The sequence below is a fragment of the Sapajus apella genome, unplaced genomic scaffold (assembly GCF_009761245.1).
Source record: "Sapajus apella isolate SASKATOON/1434 unplaced genomic scaffold, GSC_monkey_1.0 scaffold51, whole genome shotgun sequence".
Taxonomy (NCBI): Eukaryota; Metazoa; Chordata; class Mammalia; order Primates; family Cebidae; genus Sapajus; species Sapajus apella.
Genome location: NW_022436991.1, coordinates 15,910,837 through 15,930,825, shown reverse-complemented (window position 1 = coordinate 15,930,825; position 19,989 = coordinate 15,910,837). Strand labels below are relative to the sequence as shown.

Here is a 19,989-nt window from a genome sequence, read left to right as displayed (position 1 = left end):
TGTAATCCCAGCACTTTGGGAGGCCGAGGCAGGCAGATCACAAAGTCAGAAGATGGAGACCATCTTAGGCAACATGGTGAAAACCCATCTCTACTAAAAATACAAAAATTAGCTGGGTGTGGTGGTGCATGCCTGTAATCCCAGATACTCGGGAGGCTGAGGCAGTAGAATCACTTGAACCTGGGAGGCGGAGGCTGCAGTGAGCCAAGATGACCATTGCACTACAGCCTGGTGACAGAGCAAGACTCCGCTGGGGGTAGGGTGAAGACAGGCAAGGCACAGTGGCTCACACCTGTAATTCCAACACTTTCGGAGATCGAGGCAGGCAGATCATGAGGTCAAGAGCTTGAGACCAGCCTGATCAGCATGGTGAAACCTCATCTCTACTAAAAATACAAAAAATTAGCCAGCTACTCGGGAGGCTGAGGCAGGAGAACTGCTTGAACCCAACAGGCAGAGGTTGCAGCGAGCTGAGACTGCACCATTGCACTCATGCCTGGGAAACAGAGCAAGACTCCATCTCAAAAAAAAAAAAAAAAACAACAACAACAACAACAAAAACAACAACAACAACAAAAACAAACAGGCTGGGCTCGGTGGCTCATGTCTATAATCCCAACACTTTGGGAGGCCAAGGTGGGTGGGGCGGATTACTTGAGGTCAGGAGTTTGAAACCAGTCTGGCCAACATGGCGAAACCCGTCTCTACTAAAAATAACAAGCATTAGCTGGGCGCAGACCTGTAACCCCATCTACTCGGGAGGCTGGGGCAGGAGAATTGCTGAACCCAGGAGGTGGAGGTTGCAGCGAGCCAGGTCACACCACTGCACTCCAGCCTGGGCGACACAGCGACACTCTGTCTCAAAAAAACTAAAAATAAAAATAAATAACAGAATTTATGACTAAGATGAGGTCACTCAATTTGGCAGTGGGTTAGTCACAAGAACACTGCAGCTTGACAACTGAGTGAGTTCAGCCTGGCACAGACTTTCCTCTCCCCAAGGGTTTTCTGGGCACTGCCCTTAGAGTTCCTCATCATTCTGGATATGCTGACAAACTATTGCAGGCCCTACCTTGTGGAGGCGCTTGACTAGACCTTCATTATATTCTTGACTGCCCTCAATCATGCCAGTTAGGGGATTAGAGAACCACTCCTTGAACTCTCGATGAGACTGGAAGACATGGGGCATCAAAAAGTGCATCAAGGACCACAGCTCCATGAGGCTGTTCTGCAAGGGAGTTCCCGTCAGGAGCAGGCGCCTCTGGCTGCAAAGAGACAGAGAATCAGAGGGAGGATGGTCAGCAAGCTCCCAACCTTCTGGGCATTCTGATATATTCCTCAACCCAGGCAGCCCACCCTTCAAGCCAGGTCAACCCTTCCATGAATCCCCATCTCGATCTCCACCTGTTGAAGTTGAGGAGTGACTGCCAGCGCTGTGACTTGAAGTTCTTGATGTTCTGAGCCTCATCCAGAATAAGATAGCGCCAGTTCTTACGGCGGAAGGCCTGGTGGTCCTGCAGCACCAGCTTGTAAGACGTGATACACACATGGAAGGCATTGGGCTTGGTCCAGCCCTGAGGAATCACAGACAGACAGCAGATAGCGGGATGAGAAGAAAAGAGAGCAAAAGGAAAATATGCTAAACTCCTCAAAGGACAGAAATGAGGTTAGAAGAGACAGTCCCAGCAAAAGAATGGAGCGACAGAAAGAGGAGGGGCCTGGGCACAGTGGCTCACGCCCGTAATCTCAGTACTGGAGGTTGAGGTGGGAGATCTCGAGTCCAGGTGTTCAAGGTCAACTTAGGTAACGTAGTGAGACCCCATCTCTATTTTTACAAATATTTAATTTTTTTTTTTTTTTTTTTTTAAAGAGGAGGAAAAGGAACTTATCTGGGAAAAGGGCTTAAAAATTAAGGAGGCATCAATGGGGGGAAGTGACCACATGAAAGATCGAACCTGCCGCTTGAGCTTCCTCTCTTTCTGGGCTCCATAGTAAGTGAGGATTTTAAAGCTGGGGCACCAACGTTTCAACTCCATCTCCCAGTTCAACATCACGCTGGTGGGAACAATGATTAAATGGGGACCCCAGTTACCTGTTTGGCAGAAAAATGAGATGGTAAGGAAATGTAAATTTTGTGGTTCCGATTCCACAGTTGTAACCCTGACCACCCTTTGGTCCTTCCTAGGAATCCTGGCACCTACACTGTCCTCTCTATACAGTTAATGACCAGAGTCAACGAAGCTGAAGTCACCACTGAACAAGCTCCCCAAGGAGCTAGACTAGGGGGCACAAAAGAAGGGGCCTTGCCTACTTACCTTTCTCACAAGCCAAGTGGGCAAGCAGGGAGATAGTCTGGATGGTCTTCCCAAGCCCCATCTCATCAGCAAGAATGCCATTAAGCTTCTTCTCATACATGGTAACCAGCCAGTCTAGCCCAATGTGCTGGTACTCCCGGAGTTGGCCCCGCAAAAGCAGGGGGATGGGCGTCTTTACCTGGCAGAGAGGAAAAAGAAGCAACACAATAGAAATGAGGCATCTGTCATGGGGACACAAAAAGTCAAGACATGAGAAAGCAGAGGCCAGAACCTGGGGATACCTGGGTAGTGGCCAGGGTGTAACCCTTGGGCTGGAGGCTTTCCGCTGCTGCAGCAATGTCAGTAATTTCTTTCTTTGGACCTAGAGTGGTGGTGGGTCCTGGAGTGGGAGGCCCACTGCCTGCATCTGCCTCACTCTGCTCTTCATCCCTAGCAAGCAAGTACTCTACCCCAAAATCATCATCTTCCTCCTCTTCGTCTGCTTGGCTCTGTGACTGGGCATCCTCAGACTCTTCAGATTCAGATTCCTCTGATGCTGAACTTCCACTTTCTTCTTCCTCCTCTGAATGCTCATCTTCCTCATCCTCACTCTGATCCTCTGAGGAGTCTAAAGCACAAGACCAAGGCTCACTGCTCACCATACTTGCTCCTCCAATGGCTACCCTACCCAGCTCCTGCTTCATGATCACATACTCACCTGACTGACTGCTACTATCCTCTTGAGGAGCCTCTTCCGCTTCCATGACTCCCTCTGGTTCACAGTCAGAGCTATTAGCATCAACTTCATCTTCATCCTCATCATCACTGCTCCCAGTGCCTGGGGCATAGGCTCCTGCATACTGCTGTAATAGTTCCTCCATGGAAAGCTCACCTGGAAAGGAAAAGGGGAGCTTTTGGTTGCTCTGAGGGAAGGGAGATGGGGAGGTCTGAGTGGTACCAGTTCATTTTACCTATGTCTTTGTAGATACTGCCAGACCCAGGTCTGAGGGGAGACAAAAGAGCTTACTTTCAGCATTAGCTAGCAAAGCCAAGCCCCACAATCTGGGCAAGTACCATGAGGGGTGGGAAGGACACCTGCTGGGAAGGACATTATTGACTTGGTGAACCTCTCAAACTTCAAGTCAAATATTGTCCATATCTTCTTACATTAGCTCATCCCTCCACTTCACTCCCACATCACCATTTAAATTTCTATCATAAGCACTCATCACTTTCTACTTATTATTACTCGTTTACAAGTCTGTCTTTGTCGCTAGACATGAAATTCCTCCAGAGTGGATAAAAAGTGCCTTATTCATCTCTATATCCTTGGTACTGCACAGGGAAGACACCAAGTGGATGCTTAGTAAAATGTCTGGGGAATGTCACCTTCTCGAGCCAATTCGCTCAGTTCCATGGCATGATCCACTTCCCCTTCCAACTGTTCCTCAGCTGCTATCGTGTCCTCTTCATCCTCCGCTAGAAAAGACACAGAAGCAGGATCAATGGGGATAGGGGCACAGGACACAGTCTAAATGAGAGATGAGAAAGCCTGAAAAGTCAGGTCCAGACAATTCATTCAAGGGGTAAGGGGCAACAGGATAGAGAAAAGGCCTGACCTTCATCCTCATTGGCAGTAAACTCTTCATCATCTTCATCTGGATGCCAAGGCCGTTTGTTGCACTGTATGACAGCAGAGGGTGGAGGCTTTACCTGTATGGGAAAAGATTAAAAAGGGAAGGGCCTAAGCTTACAGTAGCAGAAGAACAGCACAAACTTGAAAAAGATGTCATAGGAGGATCTCTGTCCCACTGAGTGACAGCTGCCACTGGTACAATTCCAGGGCAAGGATGCAATCAAGGGTTTTCTGTCAGCACCAGCTACCAAATCCTGGCCCCACTGCCTGGGGAAGGACCTGTGAAAGTGCCAGGTAAGAAATAAAGGCACCCAACACATCCCCATGCACTCAAGACATATGGAGAAACCACAAAGACTTAAGGGTACCATGCCAGCTTCCAACCTATACGCCAGTAAGGGAATATTAGGGCACGTTCAGAGAAGTGACAAGTAAGGGTCAGAGCACGACCACAAAACAATTTAAAGAGTAAAGCGTGGTCTTTTTCAAGACCACAAAACAATTTAAAGAGTAAAGTGCAATATGCTCTTCTACTATAGCACCAAAAACTGCCAATCACAAAATGCAACTTGCCCCAAACAGATTCTTTCACAGCCATCTCCAAAAAGATCAAATGTCTGTAACTAGGCAGAACTCTCAAAACATGCAACCAATCTCATAGCCCAGAGCTCAGAACTGCTCCCCCTCTGACCCCTCCCTCTGTCCCTTCTGCCTATACCTCCAACACCTGAGAGGGCTCTTCCTCAGCACCTTCTTCAGGCCCATCTCGGGTGTCACTATCATGAGATGAGGGAGTTCGAGAGGGGCTGGAAGGCCCTCCCAGCAGCTGAGGGGGAAGGGAACGGAGCAGCTCTTCCAGTGGCAGTTCTCCCTCACGACGAAGCAGCTCAATCTCACGCCTCTGAGCCTCTGCATCATTGCCTTCCTGTTGTTCTTCAACCTCAATCGTTTCCTCATCATCCTCTTCCTCCTCCTCTTGGGGTTGAAAGTCCCCATCTATAGCAGGAGAACAAGGTCACAAAGTCCACGGGCCCTGTAAGCCACAGGGTGGGTTTTTCAGCTCTGGAAAGGGTACACGGGGAAGAGTAACAGGGCCAAAGAGAACACACACCTTCATCATCCAGGCGGGAAGCAGGGGGTGGAGGACTGGAGGCAGCTGAGGAAGAGCCGAGGCAAGGGGAAGAGCCTGCTTTGCTGGAGGATAATGGCTGGTTGAGGCTCTGAGACAAAAGGTCCGAGTACTTTTCAGTTTGCCCCACAATGAAGTCCAAATGCAGGTCCAGGGCTTTTTTGCGCTTTTCCTCAAGCCGGGACTGTTGTTTGAATTGCACCACCTGCCATAGTAGTGAAAGGGATCTTGCTCACAAGATAACCGTTTATTTATGTACTCCTACCCAACGTTTAGGGAAGCCTTCTTTATGCTAGATCCTGGGGTGGCCTCTCAGGAGAGTAAAGCTAAATAACCTTAAAGGGCTTATGCAGGAAGAAGAGCCAGTTTAGCTTCAGGTGGAGAAAAGGTTTGCAATCTGGATTTTTCTTTCAATTAATTATTTTTTTAGCACAGAGTTTCACTCCTGTTGCCCAGACTGGAGTGCAATGGCGCAATCTTGGCTGACCGCAATCTCCACCTCCTGGGTTCAAGTGATTCTCCTGCCTCAGCCTCTGGAGTAGCTGGGATTACAGACATGCGCCACCACGCCCGGCTAATGTTTTGTATTTTTAGTAGAGACGGGATTTCTCCATTTTGGTCAGGCTGGTCTTGAACGCCAAACCTCAGATTATCCACCCGCCTCAGCCTCTCAAAGTGCTGGGGATTACAGGCATGAGCCACCACGACTGGCTTTTTTTTTTTTTTAAAGAGATGAGGTCTCACTATGTTGGCCAGGCTGGCGTCAAACTCCTGGGCTCAAATGATCACCTGCCTTAGCCCCCCAAGTAGCTGGAACTACAGGCGTGCATAACCACACCTGGCTGGAGTTGGATCTAAAAAATGGGTAGGTCGGCCTGGCAGAGGGGCTTACGCCTGTATTCTCAGCACTCTGGAAAGCCAAGGCGGGAGGATCACCTGAGTTCAGGAATTTGAGACCAGACTGACCAACATGGGGAAACTCAGTCTCTACAAAAAGTACAAAAATTAACCAGGCGTGGTAGCGGGTGCCTTTAATCCCAGCTACTGGGGAGGCTGAGGCAGGAGAATCGCTTGAACCCAGGAGGCAGAGGTTGCAGTGAGCCCAGATTGCACCACTGTACTCCAGCCTGCACCACTGTACTCCAGCCTGGGGGACAAAGCAACACTCCATCTCAGGAAAAAAAAAAAAAAAAAAAAAAAAAATCAGGTAGATGAAGCCAGGCATGGGGCTCACACCTATAATCCCAGTACTTTGGTAGGCTAAAATGAAAGAACTACTTGAGCCTAAGAATTTAAGATCGGCTTGGGTAACTGCAAGATCTTATCTCCACAAGAAATATTTTTAAGGTAGGCACAGTGGCTCATGCCTGTAATCCCAACACTGGGAGGCCAGGGCTGGGGGACAATCTGAGGTCAGGAGTTCAAGACCACCTAGGCCAACACGGCAAATCCCTCTCTCTACTAAAAATACAAAAATTAACTAGGCGTGGTGGCACATGTCCGTAATCTCAGCTACTCCAGAGCCTGAGGCAGGGGAATCACTTGAGCCCAGGAGGCGGAGGTTGCAGTGAGCCAAGGTTGCACCATTGCCCTCCAACCTGGGTGAGGGAGCAAGACTCTGTCTCAAAAAAAAAAAAAGTGGAAAAAAAAAAAAAAAAAAAAAAAGAAATTAAAAAAAAATTGTTTTGGCCAGCCACCGTGGCTCACGCCTGCCATCCCAGCACTTTGGGAGGCCAAGGAGGGCGAATCAGCCTGACCAACATGGAGGTTGGGAGTTGGAGACCAGCTTGACCAACATGGAGAAACCCTGTCTCTACTAAAAAGACAAAGTTAGCCAGGCATGTTGGCCCATACCTGTAATCCCAGCTACTGGGGAGGCTGAGGCAGGGGAATCACATGAACCCAGAAGGCAGAGGTTGCAGTAAGTCAAGATCACGCTACTGCACTCCAGCCTGGGCAACAAGAGTGAAACGTCAACTCAAAAAAAAAAAAAACTTTTTGGCTAGGCGCAGTAGTTCACACCTGTAATCCCAGCACTTTGGGAGGCCAAGGTGGGCAGATCACCTGAGGTCAGGAGCTCAAGACCAGCATGACCAAAATGGTGAAAACCCATCTTAAAAAAATTTTTTTAACTAACAAGATGTGGGAGCACGTGCCTGTAGTCCCAGATACTTGGGAGGCTGAGGCAGGAAGATCCCGAGCGCCCAGGAGGTTGAGGCTGCAGTGAGCCATGATCATACCACTGCACTCCATTCCAGCCTAGGCAACACAGCAACTCTGTCCAAGACAACTAAAAAATAGGTAACTGTTCCCTAAGGGCACATGAGAAAGGTATTCCCAGCCGAAGCATAAAGTCCATGTGTAAATGGCCAAAGATACACAAAACAAAGGTGGGTATGGAATGGAAGGGAGAAGAAGAAAAGGACATGGCAGGAGGCAAGACTGAAGAAAACACATACTACATGCCCTGCAAGGGACAGATGGCCTAGAGGTGTCAAGAAGAACTATTAATCCCCAAAGTCAGCACCCATATTTTGCCACTATACTATATCCACACAACATAAATGTCATTATAGTCGCCTGAAATTACATTTAGTCTCTCAAGGAGAAGTTTTGATCATTCCTACTACCATGCCATCTACCAATCTAATCCATGGCTTTTTCCCTTTCCTGATCCCTACTGTCTACCTTCTCCACATTGCTCCAGAACTGCCTGACATCCTTGGCCATGGTGGAAGCGATTCGACGCAGCTTGGCCTGCTCCTCCCTCCGGGCCCGCTCCTCTTTCTGCCGCTGCTCTTCATGGTGCCGGATCACCATGCGTACCACCTGTGGGAATGAAGACCCAGGGTGGAAACACTCAAAGCCAAATTTCCCCACCAACCCAAAGGCAAAGAAAATAATCACGGCCAAGAAATCTGGAAAGCCAAGAGTTTGCCTCTTAACACCTACGCCCTTCTGTTTGGTCCCCACTTCCAACTAATCCACCCTTCAAGGGAAAGCACAGACCTGAAAAGAAAAAGGAAGGTAGTCCCAGTGGAAGACCTACCTTACGTGCCACACCCCGTTTCCAACGGCGCTCCTGAGCAAAGTCAGCTGAGAGCCACTGCATCTCTTCACACAGATAGTCCCAGTGACCTTTGGGGCGAGGGGGCTCTGGCACCTTAGGCAGCCTCTTCAGTGACCAGAAACCCTCCTTCCGCAGCTCAGCAATCCGAGTCTCGATCTCGGCCTCCTAATGAGGGAGAGCCAGGTCAATCAACAGTTCTAAATGCATACTCTGCTCACTGCCAGGGCTGAATTCCTGAAGACTATACTGGGCTGAGTGTGTTACGCTTATGTTTAGTCCACATAGCAAACCTACACGCAGGTATCATACTCTCTTCAGAGAAGGGAAAAAAGATCAAGAAGATTAAGTGATTTGCCCAAGATCACACAGTTAGGTAGTAACAGAAGATGGGAATCAAAAATAGGTCTGAGAACTCCAAACACCAAATTTTATGCTCTTTCCATTATTTAACACAATCTCCACACCCCAGGGACATAGGAGAGACTTGGGAAAACATATGCCAAGGGAAGCTTCCCAGAGGAGTAGGTAATACATAATTCCTTCTTGACTATAGAAATAAGGCGTCATCATCACTGTAGAATTCCACAGACTCAGAATACGTTCATGATGCATTAAGATTAGAAATATGCTATAATGCCTAATTTACACAATATTGTTTTTAAGAATACTGCTTTTGTAAAACTGTACGTATTTATGCAAAAAATACTGAAAAGCAATACATTAAAATGTTTCACACTGGTTACATGTAAAAAAGAGTGGTCATCTTTACTAAAGTTTCTACACTGATAGTATTTTTTTGTTTGTTTTGAGACAGAGTGATCACTCTGTCCCCCAAGTTGGAGCACAGCAGTGCAATCTCGGCTCACTGCAGCCTTTGCCTCTCGGGTTCAAGCAATTCTCCTCCCTCAACCTCCCAAGTAGCTGGAACTACAGGTGTCAGCCACCACGCCGAGCTAATATTTGTATTTTTAGTAGAAACGAGGTTTCACCATATGGGCCAGGCTGGTCTCAAACTCCTGACCTTGTCGTCTGCCCACATCCACCTCCCAAAGTGAGGCACTACCATGCCTGGCCTGATTATCTTTCATTTAAAAAAAAAAAAAGAAAAAGCATTTAAATTTTTTTGACAGATGAATCAAAAAATTCAGGACAACTACCTTTGTTATTTCTTTCTTCTGACTCTCACTCAGAAATCTAAGTGAGATTTTTCTGGGTCTCATTCTGTTGTCCAGGCTGGAGTACAGCACAATCACGGCTCAGTGCAGCCTCAACATCTTGGGCTCAGGTTATCTTCCCAACTCAGCCTCCTAAGTAGCTGAGACTATAAGCACATGCAACCATGCCCAGCTAATTTTTTTTTTTTTTTTCCTAAGGACAGGGTTTCACCACTTCCAGGCTGGTCTGTTAACTCCTGGGGCTCAAGGAATCTGCCTGCCTGGGATTCCCAAAATGCTCAGATTATAAGCGTAAACCACTGCACCTAGCCTCTGCCTTTGTTGTTTCTTTCCTCTCCTGATAAAAACTACATCAAGGCCGGGCGCGGTGGCTCACGCCTATAATCCCAGCACTTTGGGAGGCCGAGGCGGGCGGACCACGAGGTCAAGAGATCGAGACCATCCAGGCCAACATGGTGAAACCCCGTCGCTACTAAAAATACAAAAATTAGCTGGGCGTGGTGGCGCGTGCCTGTAGTCCCAGATACTCGGGAGACTGAGGCAGGAGAATTGCTTGAACCCAGGAGGTGGAGGTTGCAGTGAGCCGAGATTGCCCCGCTGCACTCCAGCCTGGCGCCTGGCAATGGAGCGAGACTCTGTGCCAAAAAAAACTACATCAGAGGAAAATGACAACCAGATAGATGAGACAGAACTAAATGGCTTGACTGTGAAGGAAACATCAAGAAAGACATGGATATTAGACTAGCTGCCCTCAAACTGGAGTAGGCACCACAATCATCTGGAAGGCTTTTAAAAACAGATCGTGGCCGGGCGCGGTGGCCCACACCTGTAATCCCAGCACTTTGGGAGGCTGAGGCGGGCAGATCACAAGGTCAAGAGATTGAGACCATCCTGGCCAACATGGTAAAACCCCGTCTCTTAAAAAAAAAAAAAAAAAAAAAGAAAGAAAGAAAAAAAAAGCAGATTGCTAGCCGGGTGCAGCAGTTCACACCTGTAATCTCAGCACTTTGGGAGGTTGAGACAGGCAGATCACCTGAGGTTGGTAGCTCGAGACCAGCCTGACCAACACAGAAGAACCCTGTCTCTATCAAAAATACAAAACTTAGCCGGGCGTGGTGACATATGCCTGTAATCCCAGCTACTCAGGAGGCTGGGGCAGGATAATCACTTGAACCTGGGAGGCAGAGGTTGCGGTGAGCGGAGATCACGCCATTGCACTCCAGCCTGGGCAGTAAGAGCAAAACTCCGTCTCAAAAAACAAACATACAAACAAACAAAAAACCAGATTGCTGGGCTCTACCCCCACAGTTTCAAATGGGTAGGTGAAGGGTACTAAGAATTTGCATTTCTTTGGTTTTTGTTGAGACAGAGTCTTACTCTGTCACCCAGGCTGGAGTGTGGTGGCATGATCTCAGCTTACTACAACCTCTACCTCCCAGGTTCAAGCAATTCTCCTGCCTCAGCCCCCTGAGAAGCTAGGAATACAGGCGCGTGCCACCACACCCAGCTACTTTTTATATTTTTAAGAGAGACAGGGTTTTGCCATATTGGCCAGACCTAACAACTGCTGACCTCAGGTGATCCACCCTTCTAGGCCTCCCAAAATGCTGGGATTACATGCACGAGCCACCAGCCTGGCAGAGAATTTACATTTCTAACAAGTTCCCAGGTGATGCTGATGCTGCTGGCCCAGAGACCACACTTACCACTGGACAAACATAACACAGACTGCAGGATAGAAATAAGTAGAAAACCGCTAAGTGCTGTGGTTCATCCCTATAATCCCAGCACTTTGGGAGGCTGAGGTGGGCGGATCACGAGGTCAGGAGTTTGAGACCAGCCTGGCCAACATAGTGAAACCGCATCTCTACTAAAAACACAAAAAATTAGCCAGGCGTGGTAGTAGATGCCTGTAATCCCAGCTACTCAGGAGGCTGAGGCAGGAGAATCGCTTGAACCTGGAGGCAGAGGCTGATCACACCATTGCACTCCAGCCCAGGCAGCAGTGTGAGACTCTGTCCCAGAGAAAAAAAAAAAAAAAAAAAAAAACAGTAGAAACCAGTAAATCTTAAGAGCATCACGGTTTACAAAGTGCTTTTGTGTCTCTTTTCTCATTTTTTTCTTTTGGAGACAGGATCTCACTCTATTGCCCAGGCTGGAGTGCAGTAGCATAATAATCACAGCTCACTGCAGCCATGACCTCATGGGCTTAGGTGATCCTCCCAACTTAGCCCCCTGGGTGGCTGGGACTACTACAGGCATGTACTACTATGCCCTGCTAATTTTTTGTACTTTTTATTGAGATGGGGTTTCACTATGTTGCCCAGGCTGGTCTTGAACCCTCCAGGCTCAAGAGATCTGCCTGTCTCAGCCTCCCAAAGTGCTGGGATTACAGGTGCGAGCCACCACACCCAGCCTTGCTCCTACAATTTAAACCTCATAATAGCCTATAAACTATTGTATCATTCCTGTTTTATTTACAGAAAAAAAAAAAGCTCAGTATACAAGCAGTTTGTTCAAGATCATACAGGTTAAGGTAGAACCTACACCCTAAATCCAGACAAAAAAGAAAAGAAACATAAAATACCCAGAGGACGTGGAAGTTTAAGTAAGATGATGTCCAAGAATCCTCATGAGCCTTTCTAATACATACATGCTTGGCCTGTTCTGCGATTTCAGCATGGCTTTTCTCCCACTTTGGGCCCTTGTTAGCCAGGTCAGCAGCCTGGGGTAAGCTGAACCCCTCCAGGGGCACTGTTGCACCATCTGGGGGGCCTGGAGGTCCATCCAGAGAAGAATCTTGAGCTATGTGCTGGGGGGAGATGCCGCCTGCCCCACTAGAGGCTGGGGAACTGGATGAGGCAGGGGACACAGGATTGCTGCCTGTCATGCCGTCCGACACCATCTAGAGAAGAAGAAAATGATGGAGAAAATGAATGCTTAGCACTGTGCTAAATATTTTTGGTACATTATTCCAATCAATCTTCCCAAGAAAAAATTCTGGAGACTAAGGTGTAATTCATAAACACAAACGTTTGGGATAAAGTTTTGATACGGGATTCCCAGAGCCAAATTTATATATGTTTGACATGCAAAAATTATGTTCTGACATTTACACAGTTTCCAAACTTAAGAACATATATAGACAAATAGATAGACAAATGGACCAGGTGCACTGGCTCACGCCTATGATCCCAGCACTTTGGGAGGCCGAGGTGGGTGTATCACCTGAGACCAGCCTGGCCAACATGGTGAAACCCCATCTCTAATAATACAAAAATAAAAAAATACATGGTGGTGGGTTCCTGTAATCCCAGCTACTCAGGAGGCTAAGTCATGAGAATCGCTTGAACCTCGGAGGTGGAGGTTGCAGTGCACCAAGACTGCGTCACTGCACTCCAGCTTGGATGACAGAGTGAGACTTCATGGTGGGGAGGAGGGGCTGAGCACGGTGGCTCACGCCTATAATCCCAGCACTTTGGGAGGCTAAGGTGGGTGGATCACCTGAGATCAAGAGTTCGAGACCAGCCTGGCCAACATGGTGAAACACTGTCTCTACTAAAAATACAAAAAACTGGCCGGGCATGGTGGTGAGCGCCTGTAATCCCAGCTCCTCAGGAGGCTGAGGCAAGAGAATCACTTGAACCCAGGAAGCGGAGGTTGCAGTGAGCTGAGATCGTGCCATTGCACTCCGGCCTGGGTGACAAGAGAAAACTCGATCTCAAACAAAATACAAACCTATCTATCTACAGCATGTGATTTCAAATTCTGATCCTTTCAGAGCCTCAGTGATTTCACATAAACAAGTCCCTATTTTCCCATTTCACAGCAAGAATAGCAAATTCACCTATGTAATAAATGTGAGCTACCATTAAATTCAAAAGACACCAATAAATCCCAAGCCACCTTAACCTCTTCACTGGACAGGCAGGGGCTGGGGGGATGGCTACTGTTCTCGAACACCCAACACGTCACTTTACAGCGTACTGCAAAAGCATTAAGAAATGGAAAACAGGGCTGGGTGCAGTGGATCACACCTATAATACCAGCACTTCAGGAGGCTGAGGCGGGTGGATCATGAGGTCAGGAGTTCAAGACCAGCCTGGCCTACGTGGTGAAACCCCATCTCTACTAAAAATTCAAAAAATTAGCTGGGCATGGTGGGGGACACCTGTAATCCCAGCTACTCAGGAAGCTGAGACAGGAGAATTGCTTGAACTGGGAGGCGGAGGTTGCAGTGAGCCGAGACCACGCCATTGCACTCCAGACTGGGCAACAGAGAGAGACTCTGTCTCAATAAGAAGAAAAAAAAAGTTGACTGGGCGCGGTGGCTCACCTGAGGTCAGGAATTCAAGACCAGCCTGGCCATCATGGTGGAACCCCATCTTAAAAAAAAAAAAAAAAAAAAAAAGTTAAGAAAAGAAAAGAAGGCCGGGTGCGGTGGCTCATGCCTGTAATCCCAGCACTTCGGGACGTTGAGGCAGGCAGATCCCAAGGTCAGGAGATCAAGACCATCCTGGCCAACATGGTGAAACCCTGTCTCTACTAAAAATACAAAAAAATCAGCTGGGCATGGTGGTGCACGCCTGTAGTCCCAGCTACTCAGGAGGCTGAGGCAGAAGAATTGCTTGAACCCAGGAAGCTGAGATTGCAGTGAGCCAAGATCGCACCACTGCACTACAGCCTGGGCAACAGCGCTAGCCTCCATCTCAAAAGAAAAGAAAAGGAAAACAAAGTCCTACTGAAATGTGGATCCTCAGGGAATTCACAAATTCACTCCAGGACATAAGCCTTATATTGTGCCACTCAAATTCCTACCTCAGCTAAATGACAGAAGGCTGTACATCCCAAATTTCTCATTTCTCAGGAAAATTATAAATATCAAATTAACTCAATCAAGACAGTTGAAGGTGAACAAAAAAAAATAAATGCCAAATTTATAAACATCAAAAGCTTACTATACTGCTCACTTCGGCAACACATATACTAAACCTGGGAAGGTACGGAGAAGATTAGCATGGCCTGCATGTGAGGTTGACATAGTAAAGAAATCTTTTTTATAAAAAAGTTAAAAAACAAAATAAAAAAAAGCTAACTGTACGCAAATCTAGATGTGTGCAATTTCAAAGCTATGCTTTTTTTCCTCCTCCACACAGTTCCTTGGTATGAGAAAGGAATAAACACTACACACCATCCTTAGCTTTATCTTGGTTTCAATTCTGATAGAAGTTAAACTATTCTCAAAGTGTACAGTCTTAGAAGCAATGTTGCCCCAACCTCCATTTCCAACCTAGCCTAATTCAACCCTTTTCAGGTAATGAGGAGCTTTTGCACTCTTGGAAATAACATCACACTAACGTTAAATAGAATGTGAGTATCCAACAGACCTAACATACTACAGCCCAGCCCATCTGAGCACCAAAGATTCTCAAAAAATCTCCACAAATATTCCCTTGTCACATTTCTTCTGCCTCAGACCCAACAATCCACAAAGCAGAAGCAGAGAAGGAACCCTCCCCATTTTCAAACCTGTGTCTGTAGGACTGGGAGCTGAGGGTGAGCAGGGGAGGGGCTGCTCTGCATGGTCCCACTCCCAGGCTCCTCCTTGGATGCCTGAAGAATGACTGGGTCGTTATCACCACTGCTGCTGGCCGAGGGGCTGGCGTCCGGCTGCAGGGCATGCTGGGAACTGGCCTCATTCTGGGCCACCGGCCACCGGGACCCGCCTTCCAGGGCCCGGGGCCCACCAGGGCGTCCCAGCCTCCGCTCAGGTCCACCAGCCTCTGGAGCACCTAAAGTGGGTAAATAAGATGGAAATGTGGTCAAAGAAGATAAAAAATTATTTTTAAAAAACAGAAATAGCACTGAATAAAGAGAAACACAGTAATTACAGGTTGTATTCTTTAGCATTTACTATGTATGAGATACTTTACTTTCTTGATGTGTTCTATAATCGTCACATCTACCTTAAAAACCAGGTGCTTTTCACACCATAACAATTAACTTCCTTCTTCACACCAAGGATAAAGCCATGGAGGAAAGATCCCCGACCTAAATGGAGCTTACATTTTAATACAATCTGTTTCATAATTTAAGAAGACCTTACGATTTGCAGGTCACAGAGTAAGAAAGTGGTAGGACTTCAGTTCAGATAGTATGATGCCAAAACCATGGAAAACCTGCTACTCATCCTGGTAGAGCCAGGGTGACCACGTTTTCCTCAACCCACAGTCTCATATCTGTTATTCACTACTACAATGAAACCCTCCACAGAAAAACCATACGCATCCATTCTCATGGTTCTCTAGAGTGAAAATCCACAATAACTGATCTATAATTGCTCTCATTAACTCAAATATTTCTCCCATTAGCATCAGCACACGAAATGGTAGCAGATCCCTCACCTGTGTGAGCTGAGACCACACCCCCTGTGAAAGTCTGCACTTCCACGGTGCCGCCGTACTGAAGGGAATCACGCCTGAAACAGGAGAGGACAGTGAGAAACTCTTTCACGTTTGCCAACATCCATCAAAGCGTATTATTTACTCCATTTTTTTGAGTCATTTACATATACCCCAATCAGTTCAAAGACTTAAAAGAGAAAATGTACAGTAGTAGTAAAAGCTCATATTTCAAATAAATGTTTCATGAAGACAAATCATGTTTTGTGAATTCTGTATGGACATAAAATCCTTCCCAGGGGAGTAGCAGGAAAGAAGTGAAACAAGAAAGTTCAAAAATCTTAAGTGTAAAGACTCCAACCAATGGAGGACAAAAAAAAAAAGCTGTCACATCCAGAACTTCAGAAATGTGCTACCTGCCTGTGTGCCTTTCCAATGAGGGCTGAACGCAGGAATGAGACTGGACCTCCCGAGAAGAGTCAACAAACATGCCGGTCACAGGAAAATCCGCCCAGGATTCAGGGCAGGGCGCTGTAAATCCCATACCTGCGCCATCAGACACTTCCCCAAACACAAGAATCACAGCAAAGAGAGCCTCAGGAGCAGTCAAAAGTGAGGAAGGCCGCACTGCCAAGAACCACGCACCGGAAAAACAGGCAGGGTGAACCTGCACAAGGCCCGGAAGTGCTTCCCCAGTGTTTAAGGAAATCCCTAAACCAGGGTGCCGCCTTTGATTCACTACCTCCTCCGCCACACGTTCCCAGGACACGGGCTCACCAAAACCCAACAAGCCCGAACTCTTGACTTCAGGCTTCGTGACCATCTCCCCTGCCCTCTCAGCGGACTGACCCCGCGTGACCCCTGACCTCTGCCCAAGTTGCCACTAGCCCTGAGATAGCCCCGCCCCCCGACTCCCACCCCACCCAACGTGCGCGCCGGGCGGGGGAGGGGCCGGCGCGTGCGCGGCTGGAGGCGGAGTGAGCCGGCTGCGCGCACGGCCCGGGGGCTCCCGCCAGAACCCGAGCCCACACACACAAGGGTCGCAGGGCTAGGAAGCCCCTCATCTGAGCCCGTCAGGGAGCGCGCCCCCCGTCACCAGACCAAGAAAGGCTGAGAAAAGGGAGGGTTCGTGCAGCCAGGTCCCGATCCCCTGGCTGGATGTGGTGGGCGCGCGCCCCGACTACCCGTCCCACGCCCCCCTTGCTCTTCCCGCGCGCCCCTGAGGGGTGACTGGGTTGGTGGGCGGGCAGGAGCGCACCTGGGTCCGTCCTCTCAGGGCTCGCTCGCTCGCTGAGGCACGCGTGCGCAGAAGGGCGGGAGGGACGAGGAGACGCGCCGGGGACCAACGCCGGCCGGCCTGACCCCCTCAGTCTGTCTCTATGGGCGCGCGCCGACAGCCTCGCGCACCGGCCCCGGGGCCCCGGCTGAGGGTGCGCGCGCAGCACCCCGGGAAGGTGGGAGGGGAGGCGGTGGCGGAAAGATGCGCGCGCAGTCAGCCGTCAGGGGAGGGGGAACTGTAGAGCGTCCGCCATCTTGTCTCCCTCTCCTTACCTGCGTCCTCGGGGGCGTGCGCACCACCCCCCCTCCCGCCGAGGAGGGGGGAGGGCCCCCTCTTGGTCACCGCCTTCGAGGCCTTTAAACTCCCGTGGGGACTGCGGCTACTGCCACCGCCTTGCCTCCACTGCTTCTTCTCGCAGCACACAGATGCGGACGGTGGGTGGGAAAAAGGGGAGACACGCTACTGCCCGCGAACCGCCGCCGCCGCTCCCGAGGCCTCACCAAAATGGCCGCCGCCGTCTCGGCCGCCACCACCACCACAACCACCACTGCTCGCTATCGCTACCGCCGGCGCGGCCCGTCCTCTCGCGAGAGACAGTAACTGGAGGGTTGGAGGTGGGGAGGCTCGCGTGCCGCGTAGGGCGCCGCCCGGCGCGCAAGGCAGACTGGGACGTGTAGTCGGCCGGAGGCTACGCGCGCGCCCCTCCTCGGAGCGCCCTTACCGTCTCTCCCTAGAGCTACCTGGGGCTGCATTGCGGCTCCGAGCTCCGACCACAGCCACCTCTTGTTTTATTTACAGATCACCCAGTGAGATGAAGCAAGTTAGCAGTGGAATCTGGGCCTTCAGATTCCCATGGCGACCCACTTCTGTAGTGCTGCTTCGTTTTACACCAGGATGGTCTCCTGATAGCTTTCAAACACACTTGCCATCTGTTCGCAAACTTTCTAGGTTAAGAACCTCCCTTTGAGAATCTGATACTTTTACCCCAGAATAGAACAATAAATAGCAGCTACCTTCTACTGATGCTACATTGTGCATTGATGATCTCTTTTAATCCTAACAATGCTCCATTTTACAAACGAATTGAGGCTCAGGCGTTAAACACAGTGACAGATCCTGAAGTCAAGATTCCTAGCCAAGCAGTCTAAGCCACAAGAATGCACAAGAATTTTACCTGAAGCCCACCCTAAGAGGCCAGGTTAGGAAGCTCTGATGAAGCTCCCCTTCCTCTACTCAATTTAGCCCTTTCCTGTGAAGAAGGAATTGTTGGTCCCATTTTAAGGTAAAGTTTGGGTTGGAAAAAAAGTGGATGATGCCCGTCTTTTCTAGACCCTTCTCCCATCACCCCCAGAAGAGGGGAGCCCAGGCCAGAGTCTGAATGGGTTGGACCAAGCCTTGTGCCATTAACTCCTTGCTGTGTGACCTTGAGCAATTAACTTCACCTTTCTGAGCTTCAGTTTCCTCTGTAAAGTGAGGATAGAATTGCCGATGTGAAATTGCACTGAAAGATCTAAAGGGCCAGGTGTAGTGGCTCACACCTGTAATTCCAGCACTTTAGGAGGCTGAGGCAATAGGAGGATCAGTTGAGGCCAGGAGCCCCAGATCAGTCTGGGCAACATAGTGAGACCTCCTCTCTACAGTAAATTAAATGAAGAAAAGAGAGAAAGCTCTGAAGAACCACCTAAATGCAGAGTGTATTTCACTATAGTTCACTGAACTATATAGTTCAGTGTCTCACACTCATATGATCTTAAGGTCAAGTTTAGCCTTCTGATGTGCTTTGCATAGTGTTTGTTTACTTAAGTATTAATTTATTGAGATGGAATCTCACTCTGTCACCCAGGCCACAGTGCAATGGCACAGTCGTGGCTCCCTGCAGCCTCTGCCTCCTGGGCTCAAGCAACTCTCATGGCTCAGCCTCCCAAGTAGCTGGGATTGCAGATGTGCACTACCACACTCAAACTCCTGACCTCAGGTGATCTGCCTGCCTCAGCCTCCCAAAGTGCTGGGACTACAGGTGTGAACCACCACCCCCAGCCACTTTACATAGTGTTTTAATATTCTGGGTATTATTAATACTTCAAGCAGCTGGTGCAGTGGCTCATGCCTGTAATCCCACCACTTTGGGAGGTCAAGGCAGGCAGATCACCTGAGATCGAGAGTTTGAGACCAGCCTGGCCAACATGGAGAAACCCAGCTCTACTAAAAATGCAAAATTAGCTGGGCATGGTGGTGCACGCCTGTAATGCCAGCTACTTGAACCCAGGAGGCGGAGGTTGAGGTGAGCTGAGATCATGCCATTGCACTCCAGTCTGGGCAACAAGACTAAAACTCTTGTCTCAAAAAAAAAAAAAAAGAGAAAAAATACTTCAGGCAAGAGAATGACATCTCCAATGTGCCGTTCCCAATTATCTTGCACTGGGCAACTTAACAACTAAACGTTTGTCGTATCTGACACCTAAAGGCAGTTAAACTTGTGACCTCTTGTTCATACACAAGCATGTCAGCGATTGTGTTCTCCTAACCCACATTTTGTCTGCCCATTTCCTATCTGGCCCTGTGCTGGGTGCAGTGGGAGACACAGGAGGGAAGATGTCACAGTCCCCACTCTCAAGAACTTAGTCTCATTGCAAGATAAGCTGTGAGCTTGGTAAAAGTCCTGGCAGTGTTATGGTGTCTCAAGGGAAGGATGGTCAAGTAACTCTCCAAGGGTGAGGTTGGATACCCAGGGAGGTATCAGGGAAGGCTTCCTAGAGAAGTATCACTTGAACCTGACTGAAAATTTAGGCATGAAGACAGGCACTCTAGGAAAATGACAAACCTCCACAAGTTTGCTGGCTCAAGTTGGGGGAGACAGTGAATCAGCTTTTGGCCCAGGCTGGCTTGTAGTGGTTCGATCATAGCTCACTGCAGCCTCAACCTCCTGGGCTCAGGTGATTCTCACACCTCAGCCTTCCAAGTAGCTGAGTCTACAGGTGCACACCACCAGGCCTGGCTATTTTTAT

The 19,989-nt window shown here is 48.8% G+C and overlaps 2 protein-coding genes and 1 non-coding gene across 7 annotated transcripts in view; 1 reads left to right on the top strand and 2 right to left on the bottom strand.

The window, feature by feature from the left end:
• SRCAP (Snf2 related CREBBP activator protein) overlaps positions 1–18,001 on the bottom strand; it is a 44,120-nt gene extending 26,119 nt beyond the window's left edge. Inside the window, exons 1-16 of one of the 5 annotated variants that reach the window (XM_032243230.1) lie at positions 17,257–18,001; positions 15,709–15,782; positions 14,834–15,096; positions 11,958–12,209; positions 8,109–8,294; positions 7,748–7,888; positions 5,042–5,264; positions 4,649–4,926; positions 3,914–4,007; positions 3,684–3,773; positions 3,013–3,186; positions 2,597–2,922; positions 2,316–2,493; positions 1,956–2,092; positions 1,405–1,574; positions 1,073–1,265 (exon numbers count right to left, since the gene is read on the bottom strand). In XM_032243230.1, coding sequence (XP_032099121.1) covers positions 1,073–1,265; positions 1,405–1,574; positions 1,956–2,092; positions 2,316–2,493; positions 2,597–2,922; positions 3,013–3,186; positions 3,684–3,773; positions 3,914–4,007; positions 4,649–4,926; positions 5,042–5,264; positions 7,748–7,888; positions 8,109–8,294; positions 11,958–12,209; positions 14,834–14,887 — 2,496 coding nt within the window. In that variant the 5' untranslated portion in view covers positions 14,888–15,096; positions 15,709–15,782; positions 17,257–18,001. Of the gene's footprint in view, positions 1–1,072; positions 1,266–1,404; positions 1,575–1,955; positions 2,093–2,315; positions 2,494–2,596; positions 2,923–3,012; positions 3,187–3,683; positions 3,774–3,913; positions 4,008–4,648; positions 4,927–5,041; positions 5,265–7,747; positions 7,889–8,108; positions 8,295–11,957; positions 12,210–14,833; positions 15,097–15,708; positions 15,783–16,121; positions 16,603–16,963; positions 17,100–17,256 lie in introns of those variants that run through there. The other 4 variants (XM_032243233.1, XM_032243228.1, XM_032243229.1 and 1 more) reach the window with 4 other exon arrangements.
• Positions 4,096–4,224, bottom strand: LOC116526772. Its single transcript, XR_004258272.1, has one exon. It is a non-coding gene; the product is annotated as a small nucleolar RNA SNORA30/SNORA37 family (small nucleolar RNA).
• On the top strand, positions 17,410–18,567 carry LOC116526679. Its single transcript, XM_032243235.1, is given in 4 exon segments — positions 17,410–17,439; positions 17,442–17,529; positions 17,532–17,580; positions 17,783–18,567. Coding segments are annotated over 4 exon segments (336 nt in total). The 3' UTR covers positions 17,952–18,567.
• The last annotated feature ends 1,422 nt before the right edge of the window (positions 18,568–19,989 follow it).